The sequence below is a fragment of the Schistocerca serialis genome, chromosome 12 (assembly GCF_023864345.2).
Source record: "Schistocerca serialis cubense isolate TAMUIC-IGC-003099 chromosome 12, iqSchSeri2.2, whole genome shotgun sequence".
NCBI lineage: Eukaryota > Metazoa > Arthropoda > Insecta > Orthoptera > Acrididae > Schistocerca > Schistocerca serialis.
This window is the reverse complement of record NC_064649.1, coordinates 14427496-14447398: the sequence shown is the minus strand read 5'-3', so window position 1 is coordinate 14447398 and position 19903 is coordinate 14427496. Positions and strand designations below refer to the sequence as shown.

General features: G+C 39.9%; 1 protein-coding gene across 3 annotated transcripts in view; it reads right to left on the bottom strand.

Moving 5' to 3' along the window:
• Positions 1 to 19903, bottom strand: part of LOC126428156 (transmembrane and ubiquitin-like domain-containing protein 1) — a 56570-nt gene that overhangs the window by 2713 nt on the left and 33954 nt on the right. For all 3 annotated transcript variants that reach the window (XM_050090065.1, XM_050090067.1, XM_050090066.1), the window contains exons 4-5: positions 10407 to 10591; positions 3756 to 3913 (exon numbers count right to left, since the gene is read on the bottom strand). In XM_050090065.1, coding sequence (XP_049946022.1) covers positions 3756 to 3913; positions 10407 to 10591 — 343 coding nt within the window. The remainder of the gene's footprint in view (positions 1 to 3755; positions 3914 to 10406; positions 10592 to 19903) is intronic.

Below are 19903 nucleotides of genomic sequence, written 5' to 3'. Positions count from 1 at the left end.
CGAATCCACAGCCTCAATATGATTTTCAAATGAAAATATTATCTGCTGTACAATTTTCACATTTATTTGCAACCAGCCAATTTTGACTTTTTAGTCATTATCAACCAACCTATTAATATACCAAAACACAGAATAAAACACGTGACACTTATAAAAGAAATGTGTAAAGCGTAGATGGGTGATGCTGGGGAAATGAAATAGTCACGGCAGGCAAAATACACTAAAAACACACTATGAAGGAATTATCCAAATAGGACAGAAGTCATTAGATGTGATGTACATGTAGGGACAAAAAAATTATTACAATTTCAGAAAAAATAGAAAATTTATTCATAGAAAAGAGGTTCACAAATTGAGCAAGTCAATGATGTGTTGATCCACCTGAGGCCACTATGCAAGCAGTTATATGGCTTGGCAGAGGGTTATCATGACAAACTGTTGGGGAACTGCAGGATATACAAAGGAAAATGGCTGTCAGAAAAGTCAGTTATAGTCAACATCCCAGATTTTAAATCCCTATCAGAAACTATCTCCCCAATAACCTTCTAATCAGGAAACAAAAGATACATGATCATCAACACACATGCACCAACAAATGATTGCAACAGAACGAAAGTGCAAAAAATTGAAGACTTTTGGGAACATGTGGAGAAATAACAAAAACACAAAACACCAGAAAGAAATATCAAAATTCTAATAGGAGATTTTAATGCATAACTATGTAAAGAGAAAAAGTACAAGTAAATTGCACACTCAGAGACAGCCACAAACAGGAATGGGGAAAATCTCATACATTATTCTCAATTATGTCAACAGAATTCCAAAAGCCAAGACAAAAACTCACAACATGTAAAATGTCCAAAAACATTTGGAGAGAATTCCAAACAGATCGTTAGCATAACAAACAGAAGTATAAGAGAAATTCTGGATGTGGAAACATGCAAAGAATCTTTGAGTCTGACCTCACTTGCTACAAGTAAGTGTTAGGCTAATCCCTAGAAATGAAAAAACTGTAAGAACAAACCCATAATAACTGAAGAACGTAGTGTACCACAACTACTAAATATTTAAAGAAGGTCTTAATTTACCAAGAGCTGCTGATACAATTTCTTTACTGAACAATCAATCAGTCCACGGAGCGTCATGTACGATGATGAAAATCGCTTTTATGAACTTGAGATGGCCCATTGATTGAAACTGGCTTTTCAAAAAAAAAAAAGAAATTTTATCATAAGCTCTTGGTGGTAAACTATAACATTCTTCAAAGACAAAATTATTGCAAAAATTAATCAAAATATGACAGAAAATTGGAAACCTTCAGAAGACAGTTCAAAAGCCAATGCATCTGGATCAACATTGCACAAAATGCAACTTGGAATCAAGACTACTGAACTAAGAATCGAGGCATGCAAGAAGTTTAGCAGTAACATAACAACAGAAACATGCCAGGATTCCCACAAAGTCTACAAAAATCCTTGAAAGATACTAGAAGAGTGAGAACATCATATGACAAAAGTACACTAAATGAAATTGAGGAAGACTTCAATAAAAATAAAATGAGAAATTTCTACAGAATATTCAGGGAAAATATAAAGGTTATTAGCCTCCATATATCTGCTACAAAATCACAGACACATCTGACAAAAAATTGTCAATTTTTGGAAATATAATGTAACCAGAGAGATAAATCTACTCACCAAGAAGCAGCAGGACACACACACATGAAAGTTAAGGATATTCGCAAGCTTTCTGAACTGGTGGTCCGATCTCCTGGCAGAAGGGTTGAAGGGCCAAATCATGGGAAATTTACTGGATGAGATGAGAAGGAAAGAATGATTGTTGGGGACTGCACCAGATGAGATTTGAAAACCTGAGAGCTTAAAGGTTGAAGCTAGGGTACTATGCAAGACAGAACTTACCAACAAAACATCGTGCAAGAGATGAGCAGAAAGCTAAGTGCATTGTATATGTCAGAGGTGGAAAATAGAGATGTCAGAAATAAGAGAATAGAAAATTAAAAGTAAGCGAAGAAAGGAATAGTTACTGAGAAGGAACACAGAGACCAAAGAAACTGACATAAATTAGGGCCAAGTGGGTGATGAGAACTGAGAACATTTTGTAATGCCAATTCCCAACGGCAGAGTTCTGAGGAACTGGTATCTGGAGGAAGAATCCAGATGGCACATGTGGTGAAATAGGAACAGAGGTCACAACTGCCATGTTGTAGAGCTTGGTCTGCAACAGGATATTGTGTGTTGCCAGTACATGCCCCCTATCTATGCCCATTCATCCTAACTGATAATTTGATGATACTCGAACCAATGTAGAAGCCCAAACAGTGTTTACATAACAGCTGGTATGCAATGTCTGTTATTTCAGAGGTGGCTCTACTTTCGAAAGCATATGTTTTGCCAATTAAAGGGCTGATACAGGTGGTGGGAGGATGGTGCGTAGGGCAAGTCTTACAGTGAGGATGGCCCACCTTTAAGCTCTCTATATTAAAAATGAAGAAATTCCTCCAGCTGTATTTAAGGTGTCAATTTCATTTTGGCAACTAGTTTCAACGTTATAATGACGTCATCTTCAGGCCCATACACTTGTTGCTGTCAACTGTGTGTGGCTGATACGAGAAGTCAGTGGTGAGATATGGACGTGCTCCACACCATCTTCCAAAACTCTTTAAACAAAATTTGAAATTTTTCCTTAACTTTTTCCTGCTAGCGTGCTTAATGGAAAATTTATAACACACAAACTCATCTGCATAGTAATCAGACATCTGAAGCTGTTTTGTACACAGAAATTCAACTTTAAAGGATCAGAACTTTATGGTAAACACTAATGCGAGTTTTGTATCTAATAAGGGCCAAAAATTTATAATGTACATGGGAGAACCATGTACAATTTAAGTTAAGTATCTATTGAAGAACAAACCACAAAGAATCCACATCACTTTATATATCAATCCCAAACTTATTCTCATGTAATGTCCACATTTTTGTACATTGGGACCACTGTTTTGTACTTCCATCTGCATTTGGATACATCCATCTGCATTTGGATACATCACTAGAATAAATTTGATGTTGGTGTATGAAATTATGTGGACTGCCAGTGGTTTGTTGTTCAATACATACTTAAGCCATATTTTACATGCATTATAAACATTCTGTTCCTATTTGATGCAGATCACAGTAATGTTTGTAACTGGCTCCACATGTGTGGGTGGGTTAATTTCCACACTACATGTGTTGTGACGTGCTAAATAGAGGTTATCTGAATGGACGTAGAAGGTTGCTTCCTGTGTTGAATTAAAAATACTGCTATTTGTCTTTTTTTTTTTTTTTACACACCCACATATTTTTGTCTGTGTTTTGGTATGTTTATTGACTGCTTGATAATGACTTAAAAGTTTAATCTGGCCAATAGCAAACAAATTTCAAAACTGTACAGTCCATAAATAACAATGTTTCCATTTGAAATATCGACATTATCGACAGGCATTACATCCAAATCAGAATAACCAAGTGATCGACAGTTAGCAGATTACAGAACAGCTACTGTAGCGACAACATATTAGAGACAAAAACCAGTTCCATCTTCTGTTTTGCTCAGAGTTGCGCACCGAAGCAATATGGCCTTTATGGTCTCACAAGGTAAACTCAGCACTACACAGGTTAATGGAAAATGCAAAGGAATTGGCACCAAATTGCACAGCTGCAATGCTTTCTACCATGTGAGCCTGGCACAGTGCCCACCTGTGCTTCCTGGGCGTGGCGTGTGCACCAGGCAGTGCACAACGCAGTTGTCGAACAGGCCCAGCTGTCGCAGGGTCTCCGAGTCGCTGCCCAGCACCTGCCCATTGAAAATCAGCCGCACCAGTTTGTCTGCCGACAGCTCAGAAGCGAAGTGCCTCCTGTAACACACCGACCAGTCTCGTTCTCAAAAATGATCGCCCTTTTTTTTTTTACGTTTCAGCTTGCAGGAAAACTGGGAAATAATGGTAAAAACCATATGAAAATTAAAAAAAAAATACTATGAGAGCAGAGCCCATATCAATAAATGAGTATCTTCTTTTGTCATTACGAACATAACGAGAAAAAATGTTGTGAAAGTTTGATATATATGGGGTGGCCAGGAAAAGAGGGTACCCGTGTTATACTGAACGTGATATCTGAAGCTATCTGAGTGTTGCTATTTTTCTTAATGCTGGTGCGGTGCTCAAACAGTGGCACGTTATGTCGAGTGGTGGTTTAGTGATCAGTGCTGTGATGTCAGTAGGCAGTTTCAAGCTTGTGAATACAGTTATACAGAATGTCTTTTTCAATCAAAAAGTGTATAATATCACTTTTTTTACATAAATCATTTAAAATGTTAAATTATAGGTTCATGACAAAATATACAGAGACAGCTGCTCTTGCAAGGAGTGTTGTGGAGAAACTGATCACTACATTTAGAGCAACATGTTCATTCAGTAACACCAATGTCGCTATGTAAAGGAAGTTTTTTCACCCGAAAATACTGAATGTGTCTATGGTAGAAGTTCACGGAAATTAACTATGTATCTATTCTCCCAACTAAACATCAAATGAATATCATGCTAGAAGACATTGAGGTTGTTACATATGAGAGCATACAAAGTAACAGTGAAGCAAACAGTTAAAACCTACAGATTACGCATAATGACAACAATATTGCAAATGGTAATTCACAAATGTTGCTGATGGTTATCTGTATCCAAATCTTTTCTTCAACTCAGACGAGGCCTGGTTTCACATTATTGGGTACATGAACTCTCAAAACACACACTATGGGTCAACAGACAATTCCACAGAATGCTTTGAGGTGCCTCTGCATGATCTGAAAGTAGGTGTCGGGTGTGCAGTTTTAGGCCAACAGATTGTAGACTCCATTTTCTTTAACAACACCATGAACTCTAACATGTATGTAATAGAACTGTTGCAACTATTCATAGCACAGCCATTGGAGGAAGAACAAGAGTGCGCATTTTTCGAACAAGATTGTGCTCCAGTGCATATTTCAATTTTCGTGTCAAATCTCCATGAAACTTTCAGAGAAGAATGTACAGTTTCCACAAATTTATGGCCTCCCAAACCACCCGAACTGTCTACTTGTGATTTCTGTTTGTGGGGTAAGAAACAACCTGCATACAGCTGAAGAGTTAAAAGCAAACATTCACAATGCAATTGCCGAAACTGTACCAAATGATTAGGCAAAAGTTTCCAGAAACAAGAGTTGTGTATCAAAGATTATTTTATTGTCAATGTTTATGGTGAACACTTTCAGCTCTTCTTGTGAACTACGGAATGTTCAGTACATTGTTTTTCATAGCAATAATTTACTACTCTGTATTCTGAATTTACAGTAAAAGAGTGAATTGTCTGTATGTTGTTTATAAGGCATGAGGCTTCTTTTATTTTGGCCACCCTGTATTTGCTGAACAATGAGGGTAAAAGTTCAGTTAAAGGTATTAAAAATTTAAAAGATATTTTGATAAGGTGTTACAATATACAGTAGAAGTCTGACAGTCCGGTACATTTGAGACTGGGCATGGCAGATTATCAAAAATGCCGGATTATTGGGAAGTACCTCTTACTACTGGTATAGGCTAAGCCATACAGTGAAAATAGCTGTAACATGGTGTTTTGCAGTAATATGTTAATTAGCAGAATTGTTAAGTTAATAACTTTAGCTCAAAATTAGACCAGTACAAAATTTTTATTCGACACATTTAGTTAAATAAATGTACTGTACAATATTTTAGTTTGGTTTAAGAAAATCTTGAACATCATTCTGTTTTCAGAATCGTTGTCACTTGGCACAAAAGTTATTTCTAATTATAAGTAAACCAACAACTTCAGAGGCATTATAATTAGTAACAGTCAGCAAAAGTGTTGAATTTATCTACGGACTCTGCAGTTTCTGCCCAACTGAGTCTCTCCTCTCCTCCTGTTTTCTCACCTGAGTCACTCTCTTCAAGTATCTGTATAAGTTGAGGTTTTACTACACTTTGGATAATGTCCTCCTACTCAAAAGGTTCATCATTATCCATTTGCATCCACTCTGCAAGTTGTTCTTCAGATATGTGTTCCAAAGGATTGTTACTGGTTACACTTCACTTAATGTCCAAAACTTCAGACACTGATTCAAAATGCCGTTCCTCCTCGACAATCTGTGATGTTGAATCATAAACAGGATTTGCAGTTGGCCAAAGTTTTCTCCCACAGTATCGTAAAATAACTTTGTACTCGAGCCTATGGCGGCATTACAGCATACACAGTATCTTGTATATTAAACTTTTTCTGAAAGTCTGTAACATCACACTCAGCATTTAACAGACTGTGAATAAAAGAGACCCTATGAAAACATTTAAAGTTCTGGATTACCCATAGATTTATGAGCTGAATCATTGATTAAGATTATGTGGCAGAAATGTTGTAAATAGTTTTCCAAAAACTAACTCAGCTACTAGTGGATGTGCTTTATAGTTGTCCAAATGAGGGATGGCTTGCTGTCTTCTGGTGTACTGAGATTTCTAAAGCTTTCTTCCAACTTTTTACCAATTACAAAAGGGGTTATTCAGTGGCTTCCATATTGTACTAGCACATAGCACAACTCTCTCTCTCTCTCTCTCTCTCTCTCTCTCTCTCTCTCTTCGCCCCCCCCCCCTCCTCCTCTCCCTATCACCCCTGGCTAGAGTGGGTCTCTTTCATCAGCCTAGTAAATTTGATCAGCTGTTAGATTATTACCTCTGATTATTTCTTCATACTTGTCTTTGTATTTATCCCCTGAGTCTTGGTTCACTGAAACAGTTTCTCCAGTTACATGAAGTCTTCAAATTCCTTGCCAAAACCTGAAGTTTCTGAGCCAACCATCAGAAAAATTGCATTCAGTTTCTACATTACCAAATTTCCTTGCATTTTCAACAACCATTGGCCCTGTTACCAACTTTCCTTCAGAGCATACTGCACTGAGCCATTTATATAATGTAAAATCCAACTGTTCCAATTTTGGCTTCTTAATATGTGCCTGAAAGCCAATTTTTCAGTTATTACCAACTGAGTTGGGCTGTTTTGGGGGAGGAGACCAGACAGCGAGGTCATCGGTCTCATCTGATTAGGGATGGACGGGGAAGGAAGTCAGCCGTGCCCTTTCAAAGGAACCATCCCGGCATTTGCCTGGAGCAATTTACATAATCATGGAAAACCTAAATCAGGATGGCCAGAAGTGGAATTGAACCGTCATCCTCCCAAATGCGAGTCCAGTGCACTAACCACTGCGCCACCTCGCTCGGTCTTACAGACTGAGAATCAAACTACATTAGTCAGTAAACGGTCAATGAACCAATATTAAATTAATGCATCAAAACATTTCTATTCTTACCTCTCTCTGGGCATTTGATGATTTCCAATTTCTGGTCGATGGTCAGAGTTATGTACTTGCATTTCTCTCCTGATTTGGAACTTGTAGAAGGTTTTGGTTTCGAGAACATTGTCCCTGCTTAAATATCAATAAAACTTCTGCAAGCTACTTCAATATTTACGTTCGCTACAGTAGTATGGATCCTAGTTTGCAAGGAAAAACAGCTTTCAATCAAAACAATGAACTGAACCTGTGTGTGGTAACAGCCGAGATAAGCTCTGTCAAGTTCAAATGCTACCAATTGATTCCAAACAATGTCGATTGAATCCAACAGTAGCAGATGTGTAGTGGAGACTTCCAAGTAGTTTCAAACTTGGGAGGATGGTGTTGGAAAATCTGATGTTCTAGATTGTTTGATGGTGGACTGATAGAAGTCTACTATACTTGAAGAGATCATCATCATCAGCCATGTCCATCATTAAATGACATGGCCTTTCCAAGTATTGAACTCAGGTATGCCTGCAACTAATTCTTCCACGAGTAATGGTCTAGCGAAATAGACAGCTGATTCCATCGACCTCCTGTAAGTCTTTGTGCCAACGCTCTGGCTGTCTTCCTCATGATCTGTCTGTCTCTTGAACTCCATTCCATCACCGCCTTTATTCATCAGTCGTAATTCCTTCTGACAACACAGACATTGCCATTTCATAGGCCTGTTCTCTCCAAGGGTGTCCTTGACATCGATAACTGGTCCTGTGTCTTTTGTGATTCTTTCATCTTTCTGTGTAAATCCCAACACACTCCTCTGCATGCCTTGCTGCACAGCTCTAAGTTTCTGCCTTGTATATTCATAAAATGTACAGTACTCACTGCTGTAACGAAAAATGGGGAGGACAGATTGACCAAAAATTTTTAATTTTGCCTGAAGATAATAGAAATGCCTGCCAGTCTAGTTCAATGTGTCGAAAGGTCATATTTATATGCCGGAAAATTTAGATGAATTCTCTGACAGTGTACAGTAGCGTGTTTTTGAGTTGTACATTTCCAACCATGCTCCATTTATCAGACTTAACATTTACCTTGGAAAGGGTTATGTTCAATCCCACCTCAGCAGTATGCAGATGGTAACTGCGTGCGCTTCACTGAGAGGGATTGTGCTTCCTCTTACTGTCAACCTCATACTATCGTCTTTTCAACCCTGAGAGTATAAAAAATAACAACAAAATCCACACCTTTAGCTGCTTAAAGGTGTTGATAAATATCAACGGGGACTGATGAAAAAGTGTGCTCTGGCTGGGACTCAAACCCAGGGTCTCCTGCTTGCATGGCAGACGCTCTAGCCGACTGAGCCACCGAGGACACACAGGGTAGTGGACTGCAGGGACCTATCTGCGGCATGCTCCACGTAAGACCCACACTTCCAACTTACTGTTCACACACTACCTTTGTAGCACCCCTGCCAACTATACTCATTACTCGCGGCAGTCAATCTACCAATTCCCGTAAGAGTTTGAGCAATGTGAGTGCATCTGCACTGAAGAAGATCAGAGATAAGCCCCTGCAACCACACTATCCTCTGTGTCCTCAGTGGCTCAGTCCGATAGAGCGTCTGCCAGATAAACAGGAGATCCCGGGTTGAGTCCCGGTCGGCGCACACATTTTCAACTGTCCTGTTGATATTTATCAACTCCTGTAAGCAATTAATGGTGTGGATTTCATTGTAATTTTACTCTTCGAGAGCTGCAAGATCACCAATGGTATCTGTTCTTTTGGACATGTCCGAAAGAACAGACACTCATCTTCATACTGAGAGTATTGTGTTTCTAGGTCTAATTTGCCTCTACTTTGAAAATTTTTTATTGGCCAAACTGTCAAGGAAGCAGGTGTGGTGATTAAACTTCATTATCTTTGAGCTTAAAGTCTGTGATGAAAGACTTGACGAGGCGAAACTCCATAACTGTTTATGTGTTATATCCACCTGACAATTCTGTGTTTGATATACATTACCTCGGCATTTATAAGGAATATCCAAAAATGTGGGATCACCTTATAAGTACACAATTCCCTTATCAATTTTTGAAATGTTTTTATGATCGAAATTTCCTGGCAAATTACAACTGTGAGGCAAACAGTGACAAATTTGAGTCCCAATCAACACAGAGTTTTAATCTTTCAGGAAATTTTGAAACAGAGCACACTCATAACATACTGTGTTCTTTTGTAATTCAGAATATCGACTCTTTTTAGCACCTTTAACAACAACAACAACAATACATACATCATAGACTGATTTACCACAAATACCAAGTTACAACCTTCTTCCATTAAATGTAAGTACAGTAACAGAGAACAGTATACACATCTGGACCAGCATGATAAAGATAAATTTGGTATCATTAATCTCAAAATCAGAAAGATTTCTACAACTTGAAACACTTACCCACGTCTAGAGTTCTACAGTATAAGGATGCACATGATAGCATCTAAACATACCAATACACTTCAAAGTTGTTGGCTACCTACTGAGAGACACGAAACTAAAGGAACAACTATAAAATAATATGTTTTGGTATTCAGATTAGAGTCTATCTGAGGAAGAATCTTAAACTTATGTTGATGGTATGTGGCAGTAAACTGGAAGATGAAAAAAATGAATGTAGTGTGGTGAAGGGGGTACTTGTCACACTTCAAATCAAAAGATTCAGGGTTCATTCCTCAGTCCTACGGCTTTTTTCCTCTCAGTTTTCGCTTCTTTCACCTCTGGAAACCATTTTTTAATGTGAAAAATGCCAGCGGCACAGTGGTTCAGAATTCACATTAAACTGTTGCTCTTCCGAAAACTAACTGCGCAGCTCGGTTCCAAGCTAAGAGGAAGGCAAGGGCATATCACATCCAACACGGCCACCCCAGGGCATTACCAATTAATGTCAACCCTAAGTTATAAATTTCTTGATTTGGCCTGACAAAGTTTCTGATGATATTTTGTTTCAAAACACAGAAAACTCATTCCACATATTTTCAAATACCTTTTAAACTCCCCCAACCGCTCATTCAGCTTGCCATCGACGAGTTTCTGATCGTCGTTGAGGTACTTCAGTCTGATACGTATGCAGTCTCCGGCATCTTCCGCTGCAGAGCTGGCTTCCTCTGCAGGTGGAGCACTAGCTTCCACAACAACATCAGATGTTGCATTTGGCTCTAAAAGAGTCACCTGAAATCAATTATTTATGAAACAGAAAATGCTGAAATGACTGTATACACAAAGATATGCAAAAGAAGTTATAACTGCGCAGTTCGATTCAGTTTGTAGTAAAGGTCACTAGATTTATGGATCCGTATGCACCAGAGAAACTTTTGAAATATGGCGTTACAGGAGAATGTTGAATATTAGATGGGTACCTCAGATAACTAATGAGGAGGCACTGAATGGAATTGAGGGAAAAAATTATGGTTCAACTGGACCAGAGGAAGAGATTAGTTTACAGTGTAACAATACAAGTCAAGATGGATGTAACGGAACTTGAATAGCGTATTTGCCTCTATTGGTTACGGTAGAGAGATCAATCTTCCGGCCCTGTCTGTATATTTATATATATGATGATTGTATGGCATTGTTGGCCGGGAGGCCCCATGCGGGGAAGTTCGGCCGCCGTATTGCAAGTCCTTTTTAGTTGACGCCACTTCGGCGACTTGCGAGTCAATGAAGATGAAATGATGATGAACACACAACACCCAGTCATCACGAGGCAGAGAAAATCCCTGACCCCGCCGGGAATCGAACCCGGGACCCCGTGCGCAGGAAGCGAGAACGCTACCACAAGACCACGGGCTGCGGACATTTATATATAATATTGCATGAATAAAGGCTGAGCGAGTGTAAAGCTATCGTTAAAAACGCACGCCGCGTGATTTGTTATGATTTGGTCTGTCATAATAATAATAACATGCTTTTGAATACAATTAAAATATAACGGCAATACCTGTTTAGTGTTATTGGAAATAATATGTAGTAAATTAATGAGTAAGGTAGCCGATCCTATAAGAAGAGGTAAAATTGGGCATATTGAGGTGTTTTGCTTTATATCGACGAAGCCGATGATACGACGTCATTTTTTTTTTCATTTACTCTTAGAAATAAACAAGTAAAAAAGTGCTAATTGTGCGTAGTGAAAAATATAGGGGCGAGTTTTAAATAACTATGGTATACAATCAGAGTAACAAAAGTACATTTAGTTACACGAAATCGCGGATAGCGAAGTGCGGTCATTAAATTGAGTACACCTACAGGGCGAGCGGGCTACAATTTACGAAAAGGAGAAAAACGTTAACTTTTACGCGAACTCTTAATAATGGCGGATCGGAGAGAAAAGTGTGTAATTGTCTTACGCCTAACAAACATTCGTGGAGGCGGTGGCTTAACTAGAAGAGTCAATTACAAAATACTGTATCATTATCATTGACTGTTGGTATCGAGCAACCAAAACTGTTCATTAAAGGGTTTGGATGGAACTTGGGAGTTAGGGTTCAGGCACTTGCATATACTCCACATCTGAGTATGAATGAGTGGTGAATACGAAATAAAACTGTGAACAAAGTTACATTAAATAAAACAGAAGAAACAAGACAGTTTGGTCGTATCTGTTATTATTCTATAAACTGTAACATTTCTTATCGTTGTACGAAGCCTTTATAGATGATCGTTATGACAATTTGCTTCGAAGGGATCTCATTACGAGTTAAGTTTTGGGGACCTGGTCAAGAGGGGGTAGTTCATAGATCCCAACTACTGCAGCTATTCTGGAATCAGGTGCTACGGTGACCGTTGTGTGTTGTCAATGACTTACGGTTACCATATCTCATGCTCTAAGATCGACGCGCCTTTCCACTTGGTGTAACGGTGCCTCACCGCAACAACAACAAACCGACGACGAAGGAAGATACGGTAGAACAGGACACATTGTGAGGCATCAAGGAATCACCAGTTTGGTGATGGAAGGAAGTGTGTAAGGTAAAACTTGTAGACAGAGAACAAGAATATGTACAGAGTGATTCAAAAGAAACTGAAAGTAACTGTACACACTCTGTGAGTGTAACGTATGCATCAAAATAAGAGAAACATGTTAAATAAAGTTTATCTCCGATTGCTTTATTCCAGATATATGCAGTTGAGTAATGATCACAAGTGCACCACAATTCTTTGTGATTCAAAAGTAACAGTACACACTTTGTGGGTATAATGTATGCATCAAAATAAGCATAAAATGTTAAATGAAGTTTTGTGTGAAACTGCTTTATTTTATAGGTATGCAGTAAAGTAGGGATCCCTTCGTGTCATTGCTTTCTGAGAAGAATTACTTTTGTGGTGTCTTCGTTACCCTTATGATTCCTACTTTACTGCATACTGTGTTCAAACTGATGTCCACGTAGACAAAGACAGTGGCATGTTCGACATCTTATCACTCTCTAACTGTTGCTGGCTCTGTCAATCTCATTCTGCACAGTTGTACAACAATTTTCAGTTTGCTGCTGTAATTGTGCCACATTTTGCAACACTGTACACAAGCTCCTTGAGATGGCCCCAAGGGTAGGAGTCCAGGGGTCAAAAGATCTGGCGGGCCGAGCAAATGGTCCTGCACAACTTGTCCACTTAAAAGGATAAGCAACATCGAGATGCTCTCTCACTTGCCGACTGAAATGTGCAGCAGCATGATCACGCATAAACTGTAAATTGGTTTGTGTAGCAAGTGGGACATCGTGAAGCAAATCGTCCAATTCGTGTTCCAAAAACTGTCAATACCTTTTTGACGAAGCAAGCTGTGATATTTTTACTTCCCCTCTTGTTTTACCATATGCCCCCTTAAAATTCATTTTTTCATGCCTGACTAATTATCATTAACATGTTGTTGTTGTGGTCTTCAGTCCTGAGACTGGTTTGATGCAGCTCTCCATGCTACTCTATCCTGTGCAAGCTTCTTCATCTCCCAGTACCTACTGCAACCTACATCCTTCTGAATCTGCTTAGTGTATTCATCTCTTGGCCTCCCCCAATGATTTTTACCCTCCACGCTGCCCTCCAATACTAAATTGGTGATCCCTTGATGCCTCAGAACATGTCCTACCAACCGATCCCTTCTTCTGGTCAAGTTGTGCCACAAACTTCTCTTCTCCCCAATCCTATTCAATACTTCCTCATTAGTTATGTGATCTACCCATCTAATCTTCAGCATTCTTCTGTAGCACCACATTTCAAAAGCTTCTATTCTCTTCTTGTCCAAACTACTTACCGTCCATGTTTCACTTCCATACATGGCTACACTCCATACAAATACTTTCAGAAATAACTTCCTGACACTTAAATCTATACTCGATGTTAACAAATTTCTCTTCTTCAGAAACGCTTTCCTTGCCATTGCCAGTCTACATTTTATATCCTCTCTACTTCGTCCATCATCAGTTATTTTGCTCCCCAAATAGCAAAACTCCTTTACTACTTTAAGTGTCTCATTTCCTAATCTAATACCCTCAGCATCACCCGACTTAACTCGACTACATTCCATTATCCTCGTTTTGCTTTTGTTGATGTTCATCTTATATCCTCCCTTCAAGACACCATCCATTCCGTTCAACTGCTCTTCCAAGTCCTTTGCTGTCTCTGCCAGAATTACAATGTCATCGGCGAACCTCAAAGTTTTTATTTCTTCTCCATGGATTTTAATACCTACTCCAAATTTTTCTTTTGTTTCCTTTACTGCTCGCTCAATATAGAGATTGAATAACATCAGGGAGAGGCTACAACCCTGTCTTACTCCCTTCCCAACCACTGCTTCCCTTTCATGTCCCTCAACTCTTATAACTGCCATCTGGTTTCTGTACAAGTTGTAAATAGCCTTTCGCTCCCTGTATTTTACCCCTGCCACCTTTAGAATTTGAAAGAGAGTATTCCAGTCAACATTGTCAAAAGCTTTCTCTAAGTCTACAAATACTAGAAACGTAGGTTTGCCTTTCCTTAATCTTTCTTCTAAGATAAGTCGTAAGGTCAGTATTGCCTCACGTGTTCCAGTATTTCTACGGAATCCAAACTGATCTTCCCCGAGGTCGGCTTCTACTATTTTTCCATTCGTCTGTAAAGAATTCGTGTTAGTACTTTGCAGCTGTGGCTTATTAAACTGATTGTTCGGTAATTTTCACATCTGTCAACACCTGCTTTCTTTGGGATTGGAATTATTATATTCTTCTTGAAGTCTGAGGGTATTTCGCCTGTTTCATACATCTTGCTCACCAGATGGTAGAGTTTTGTCAGGACTGGCTCTCCCAAGGCCGTCAGTAGTTCCAATGGAATGTTGTCTACTCCGGGGGCCTTGTTTCGACTCAGGTCCTTCAGTGCTCTGTCAAACTCTTCACGCAGTATCGTATCTCCCATTTCATCTTCATCTACATCCTCTTCCATTTCCATAATATTGTCCTCAAGTGCATCGCCCTTGTATAGACCCTCTATATACTCCTTCCACCTTTCTGCTTTCCCTTCTTTGCTTAGAACAGGGTTTCCATCTGAGCTCTTGATGTTCATACACGTGGTTCTCTTATCTCCAAAGGTCTCTTTTATTTTCCTGTAGGCAGTATCTATCTTACCCCTAGTGAGATAAGCCTCTACATCCTTACATTTGTCCTCTAGCCATCCCTCCTTAGCCATTTTGCACTTCCTGTTGATCTCATTTTTGAGGTGTTTGTATTCCTTTTTGCCTGCTTCATTTACTGCATTTTTATATCTTCTTCTTTCATCAATTAAATTCAGTATTTCTTCTGTTACCCAAGGATTTCTACTAGCCCTCGTCTTTTTACCTACTAGGTCCTCTGCTGCCTTCACTACTTCATCTCTTAAAGCTACCCATTCTTCTTCTACTGTATTTCTTTCCCCCATTCCTATCAATTGTTTCCTTATGCTCTCCCTGAAACTCTGTACAACCTCTGGTTCTTTCAGTTTATCCAGGTCCCATCTCCTTAAATTCCCACCTTTTTGCAGTTTCTTCAGTTTTAATCTACAGTTCATAACCAATAGATTGTGGTCAGAGTCCACATCTGCCCCTGGAAATGTCTTACAATTTAAAACCTGGTTCCTAAATCTCTGTCTTACCGTTATATAATCTATCTGATACCTTTTAGTATCTCCAGGGTTCTTCCATGTATACAACCTTCTATCATGATTCTTAAACCAAGTGTTAGCTATGATTAAGTTGTGCTCTGTGCAAAATTCTATCAGGCGGCTTCCTCTTTCATTTCTTAGCCCCAATCCATATTCACCTACTACGTTTCCTTCTCTCCCTTTTCCTACACTCGAATTCCAGTCACCCATGACTATTAAATTTTCGTCTCCCTTCACTATCTGAATAATTTCTTTTATTTCATCATACATTTCTTCAATTTCTTCGTCATCTGCAGAGCTAGTTGGCATATAAACTTGTACTACTGTAGTAGGTGTGGGCTTCGTATCTATCTTGGCCACAATAATGCGTTCACTATGCTGTTTGTAGTAGCTTACCCGCATTCCTACTTTCCTATTCATTATTAAACCTACTCCTGCATTACCCCTATTGGACTTTGTGTTTATAACCCTGTAGTCACCTGACCAGAAGTCTTGTTCCTCCTGCCACCGAACTTCACTAATTCCCACTATATCTAACTTTAACCTATCCATTTCCCTTTTTAAATTTTCTAACCTACCTGCCCGATTAAGGGATCTGACATTCCACGCTCCGATCCCTAGAACGCCAGTTTTATTTCTCCTGATAACGACATCCTCTTGAGTAGTCCCCGCCCGGAGATCCGAATGGGGGACTATTTTACCTCCGGAATATTTTACCCAAGAGGACGCCATCATCATTTAATCATACAGTAAAGCTGCATGCCCTCGGGAAAAATTACGGCCGTAGTTTCCCCTTGCTTTCAGCCGTTCGCAGTACCAGCACAGCAAAGCCGTTTTGGTTATTGTTACAAGGCCAGATCAGTCAATCATCCAGACTGTTGCCCTTGCAACTACTGAAAAGGCTGCTGCCCCTCTTCAGGAACCCCACGTTTGTCTGGCCTCTCAACAGATACTCCTCCGTTGTGGTTGTACCTACGGTGCGGCTATCTGCATCGCTGAGGCACGCAAGCCTCCCCACCAACGGCAAGGTCCATGGTTCATGGGGGGGATCATTAACATACTGGAGTATAATGGATCATTAACATACTGGAGTATAATCTGCACTTTCATAAAAGAGAAAGGTTGGCCCTCAGTTTTAAAGAATATAACACGAGATCTAATTTTGTGCTTAGTTTTATGTATGTAATTGATTTTCTAATTCATTTTGACTATTCCTAGTTAGTATTGTTATTGGGTGAAATCAGTAACTGTTTTGTAACTCAAATTCTATTGTTGACTTATAAACAAATATAAATTCTGTACTAATTGTAAACATTTGGAGGAACAACTAATAGTATTCTTAAAGGATCAATTTGGTTCTATTCGAAAACATGCTAGCAAAGCCAGCCCTTAATTAATTCCAAAGTAATCAACAGTTCTGTCAAAAGTATATTTTGGGTTACAATATCTGTTAATTTCATCATTTAAACAAATAATTCGGCCCAACTCTTGTAGTAGAAGAAACTGTTAAAAAGAACCAATTTTTCGATGTATGCAGTTAATTGAAGGAGTGAGGTTTTAATTGTGATTTCTGTAAATTAAACATCAAATAATGTGTAGTTTCAGTGACTATTATTGTGAGGATGTACAGGGTGTTACAAAAAGGTATGGCCAAACTTTCAGGAAACATTCCTCACACACAAATAAAGAAAATATGTTATGTGGACATGTGTCCGGAAACGCTTAATTTCCACATTAGAGCTCATTTTAGTTTCGTCAGTATGTACTGTACTTCCTCGATTCACCGCCAGTTGGCCCAATTGAAGGAAGGTAATGTTGACTTCGGTGCTTGTGTTGACATGCCACTCATTGCTCTATAGTACTAGCATCAAGCACATCAGTACGTAGCATCAACAGGTTAGTGTTCATCACGAACGTGGTTTTGCAGTCAGTGCGATGTTTACAAGTGCAGAGTTGGCAGATGCCCATTTGATGTATGGATTAGCATGGCGTGGTACGTTTGTATCGAGACAGATTTCCAGAACGAAGGTGTCCCGACAGGAAGACGTTCGAAGCAATTGATCGGCATCTTAGGGAGCACGGAACATTCCAGCCTATGACTCGCGACTGGGGAAGACCTAGAACGACGAGGACACCTGCAATGGACGAGGCAATTCTTCGTGCAGTTGACGATAACCCTAATGTCAGCGTCAGAGAAGTTGCTGCTGTACAAGGTAACGTTGACCACGTCACTGTTTGGGAGAACCAGTTGTTTCCGTACCATGTACAGCGTGTGCAGGCAGTATCAGCAGCCTCCACGGGTACACTCTGCGAATGGTTCATCCAACAATGTGTCAATCCTCATTTCAGTGCAAGTGTTCTCTTTACGGATGAGGCTTCATTCCAATGTGATCAAATTGTAAATTTTCACAATCAACATGTGTGGGCTGACGAGATTCCACACACAATTGTGCAATCACGTCATCAAGACAGATTTTCTGTGAACGTTTGGGCAGGCATTGTGGTGATGTCTTGATTGGGCCCCATGTTCTTCCACCTATGCTCAATGGAGCACGTTATCATGATTTCATACGGGATACTCTACCTGTGCTGCTACAACATGCGCCTTTACAAGTACGACACAACACGTGGTTCATGCACGATGGAGCTCCTGCACATTTCAGTCGAAGTGTTCCTACGCTTCTCAACAACAGATTCGGTGAGCGATGAATTGGTAGAGGCGGACCAATTCCATGGCCTCCACCCTCTCCTGACCTCAACCCTCTTGACTTTCATTTATGGGGGCATTTGAAAGCTCTTGTCTACGCAACCCCGGTACCAAATGTAGAGACTCTTTGAGCTCGTATTGTGGACGGCTATGATACAATATGCCATTCTCCAGGGCTGCATCAGAGCATCAGGGATTCCATGTGACGGCGGGTGGACGCACGTATCCTCACTAACGGAGGACATTTTGTTCATTTCCTCTAACAAAGTGTTTGAAGTCACGCTGGTACATTCTGTTGCTGCGTGTTTCCATTCCATGATTAATGTGATTTGAAGAGAAGTAATAAAATAAGCTCTAACATGGAAAGTAAGCATTTCCGGACACGTGTCCACATAACATATTTTCTTTCTTTGTGTGTGAGGAATGTTTCCTGAAAGTTTGGCTGCACCTTTTTGTAAAACCCTGTATAAGGGCCCACTTTTTGTCCCGAGACAGTCAGTCCACGGCCGAGTTAACTTAACTGTGATGTAAGTGTAACACAATTAGGCCATGTGTTAAAACAATGACAGTGTCTGTTCAATTTATTTGAAAGACGGTGAAATGTGTGGTTAGGCTTTTACTGTTCGTAGATGTTAACAGTAACCTATTGTAGCAGTATGTGGATGCTTGCCTGCAACCTATTAATGAGGCTTATCGAAAGTTAAACAACAGAGCACTGGCCATATACCTGTGTATTATTGGGGGTTGTGAACTGTGAAAGTAAAGAACTGCGAAACGCGAATGTGCATCTGTCAGCTACTTCATTTAAAGTAGTCAGCGTTGAACTTCCACGCTCATTTTTCAGCCAGTATCACAACACAGTACGTCGACACCAGGCACAATCGACGATGAAATAAAGCAGGCGAATGTCACACACTCTACCAATCAGGTACTGTGGAGTAACTTGCAGTCCAATTAATTGACTCTACACTTCACTGCGCCAAATGTTCACTGCAAAATTATTTCCATATCACCCTACTGTAGTTATGTGAGGATTCTCAAATGTCCACACGTGTAAACTATGAACATTCACGATACCTGCCTGGGTACAAAGGCTCTCATCCGTAAACAGTACTCGATGACCGAACCACGAAACAGCAGCACAGCACTCAAGTAACCACTGACAGAAATTCTGACGTCAAGTGTAGTCTACAGGTGTCAGCTAGTATACTATTTGCAGGTGAAAAGAGTGGAATTGCTGTCTGCATAGCAGGCGCCATACAGCTGATTGAGGAACCCTGACAGCAGCACTTATATGGCTGGATCTGCATCTACCTTTTACAGGATGTTCCTCGATACCCAGTCCATCCAGTTGAGGAAGACCTACCCGTGGCACAACACAAATGCCGTATTCCCTTATGTGCCTGTCCACAGCTGTGAAAGCATGGTGGTTTGGTACTTTTCTGTTTGGAAGCATTTTCATATACCGTCAGCTAGCTGCTCGTGCATTGCCTTCTGCTGCACCGTTTGGGTACGCCATCGTACCGTACGTATCAACTGCAGTCTAAGAACTACTGACAGAATGAATGTATGTAGTACATCTGGTACCAGGGCAACCACCATACAGTACAACAGGCCACAAAAAAGTCAAGTAAATAAAGGCATTTTGTGCCAGAATCAACCAGGCAGCGTAGAGG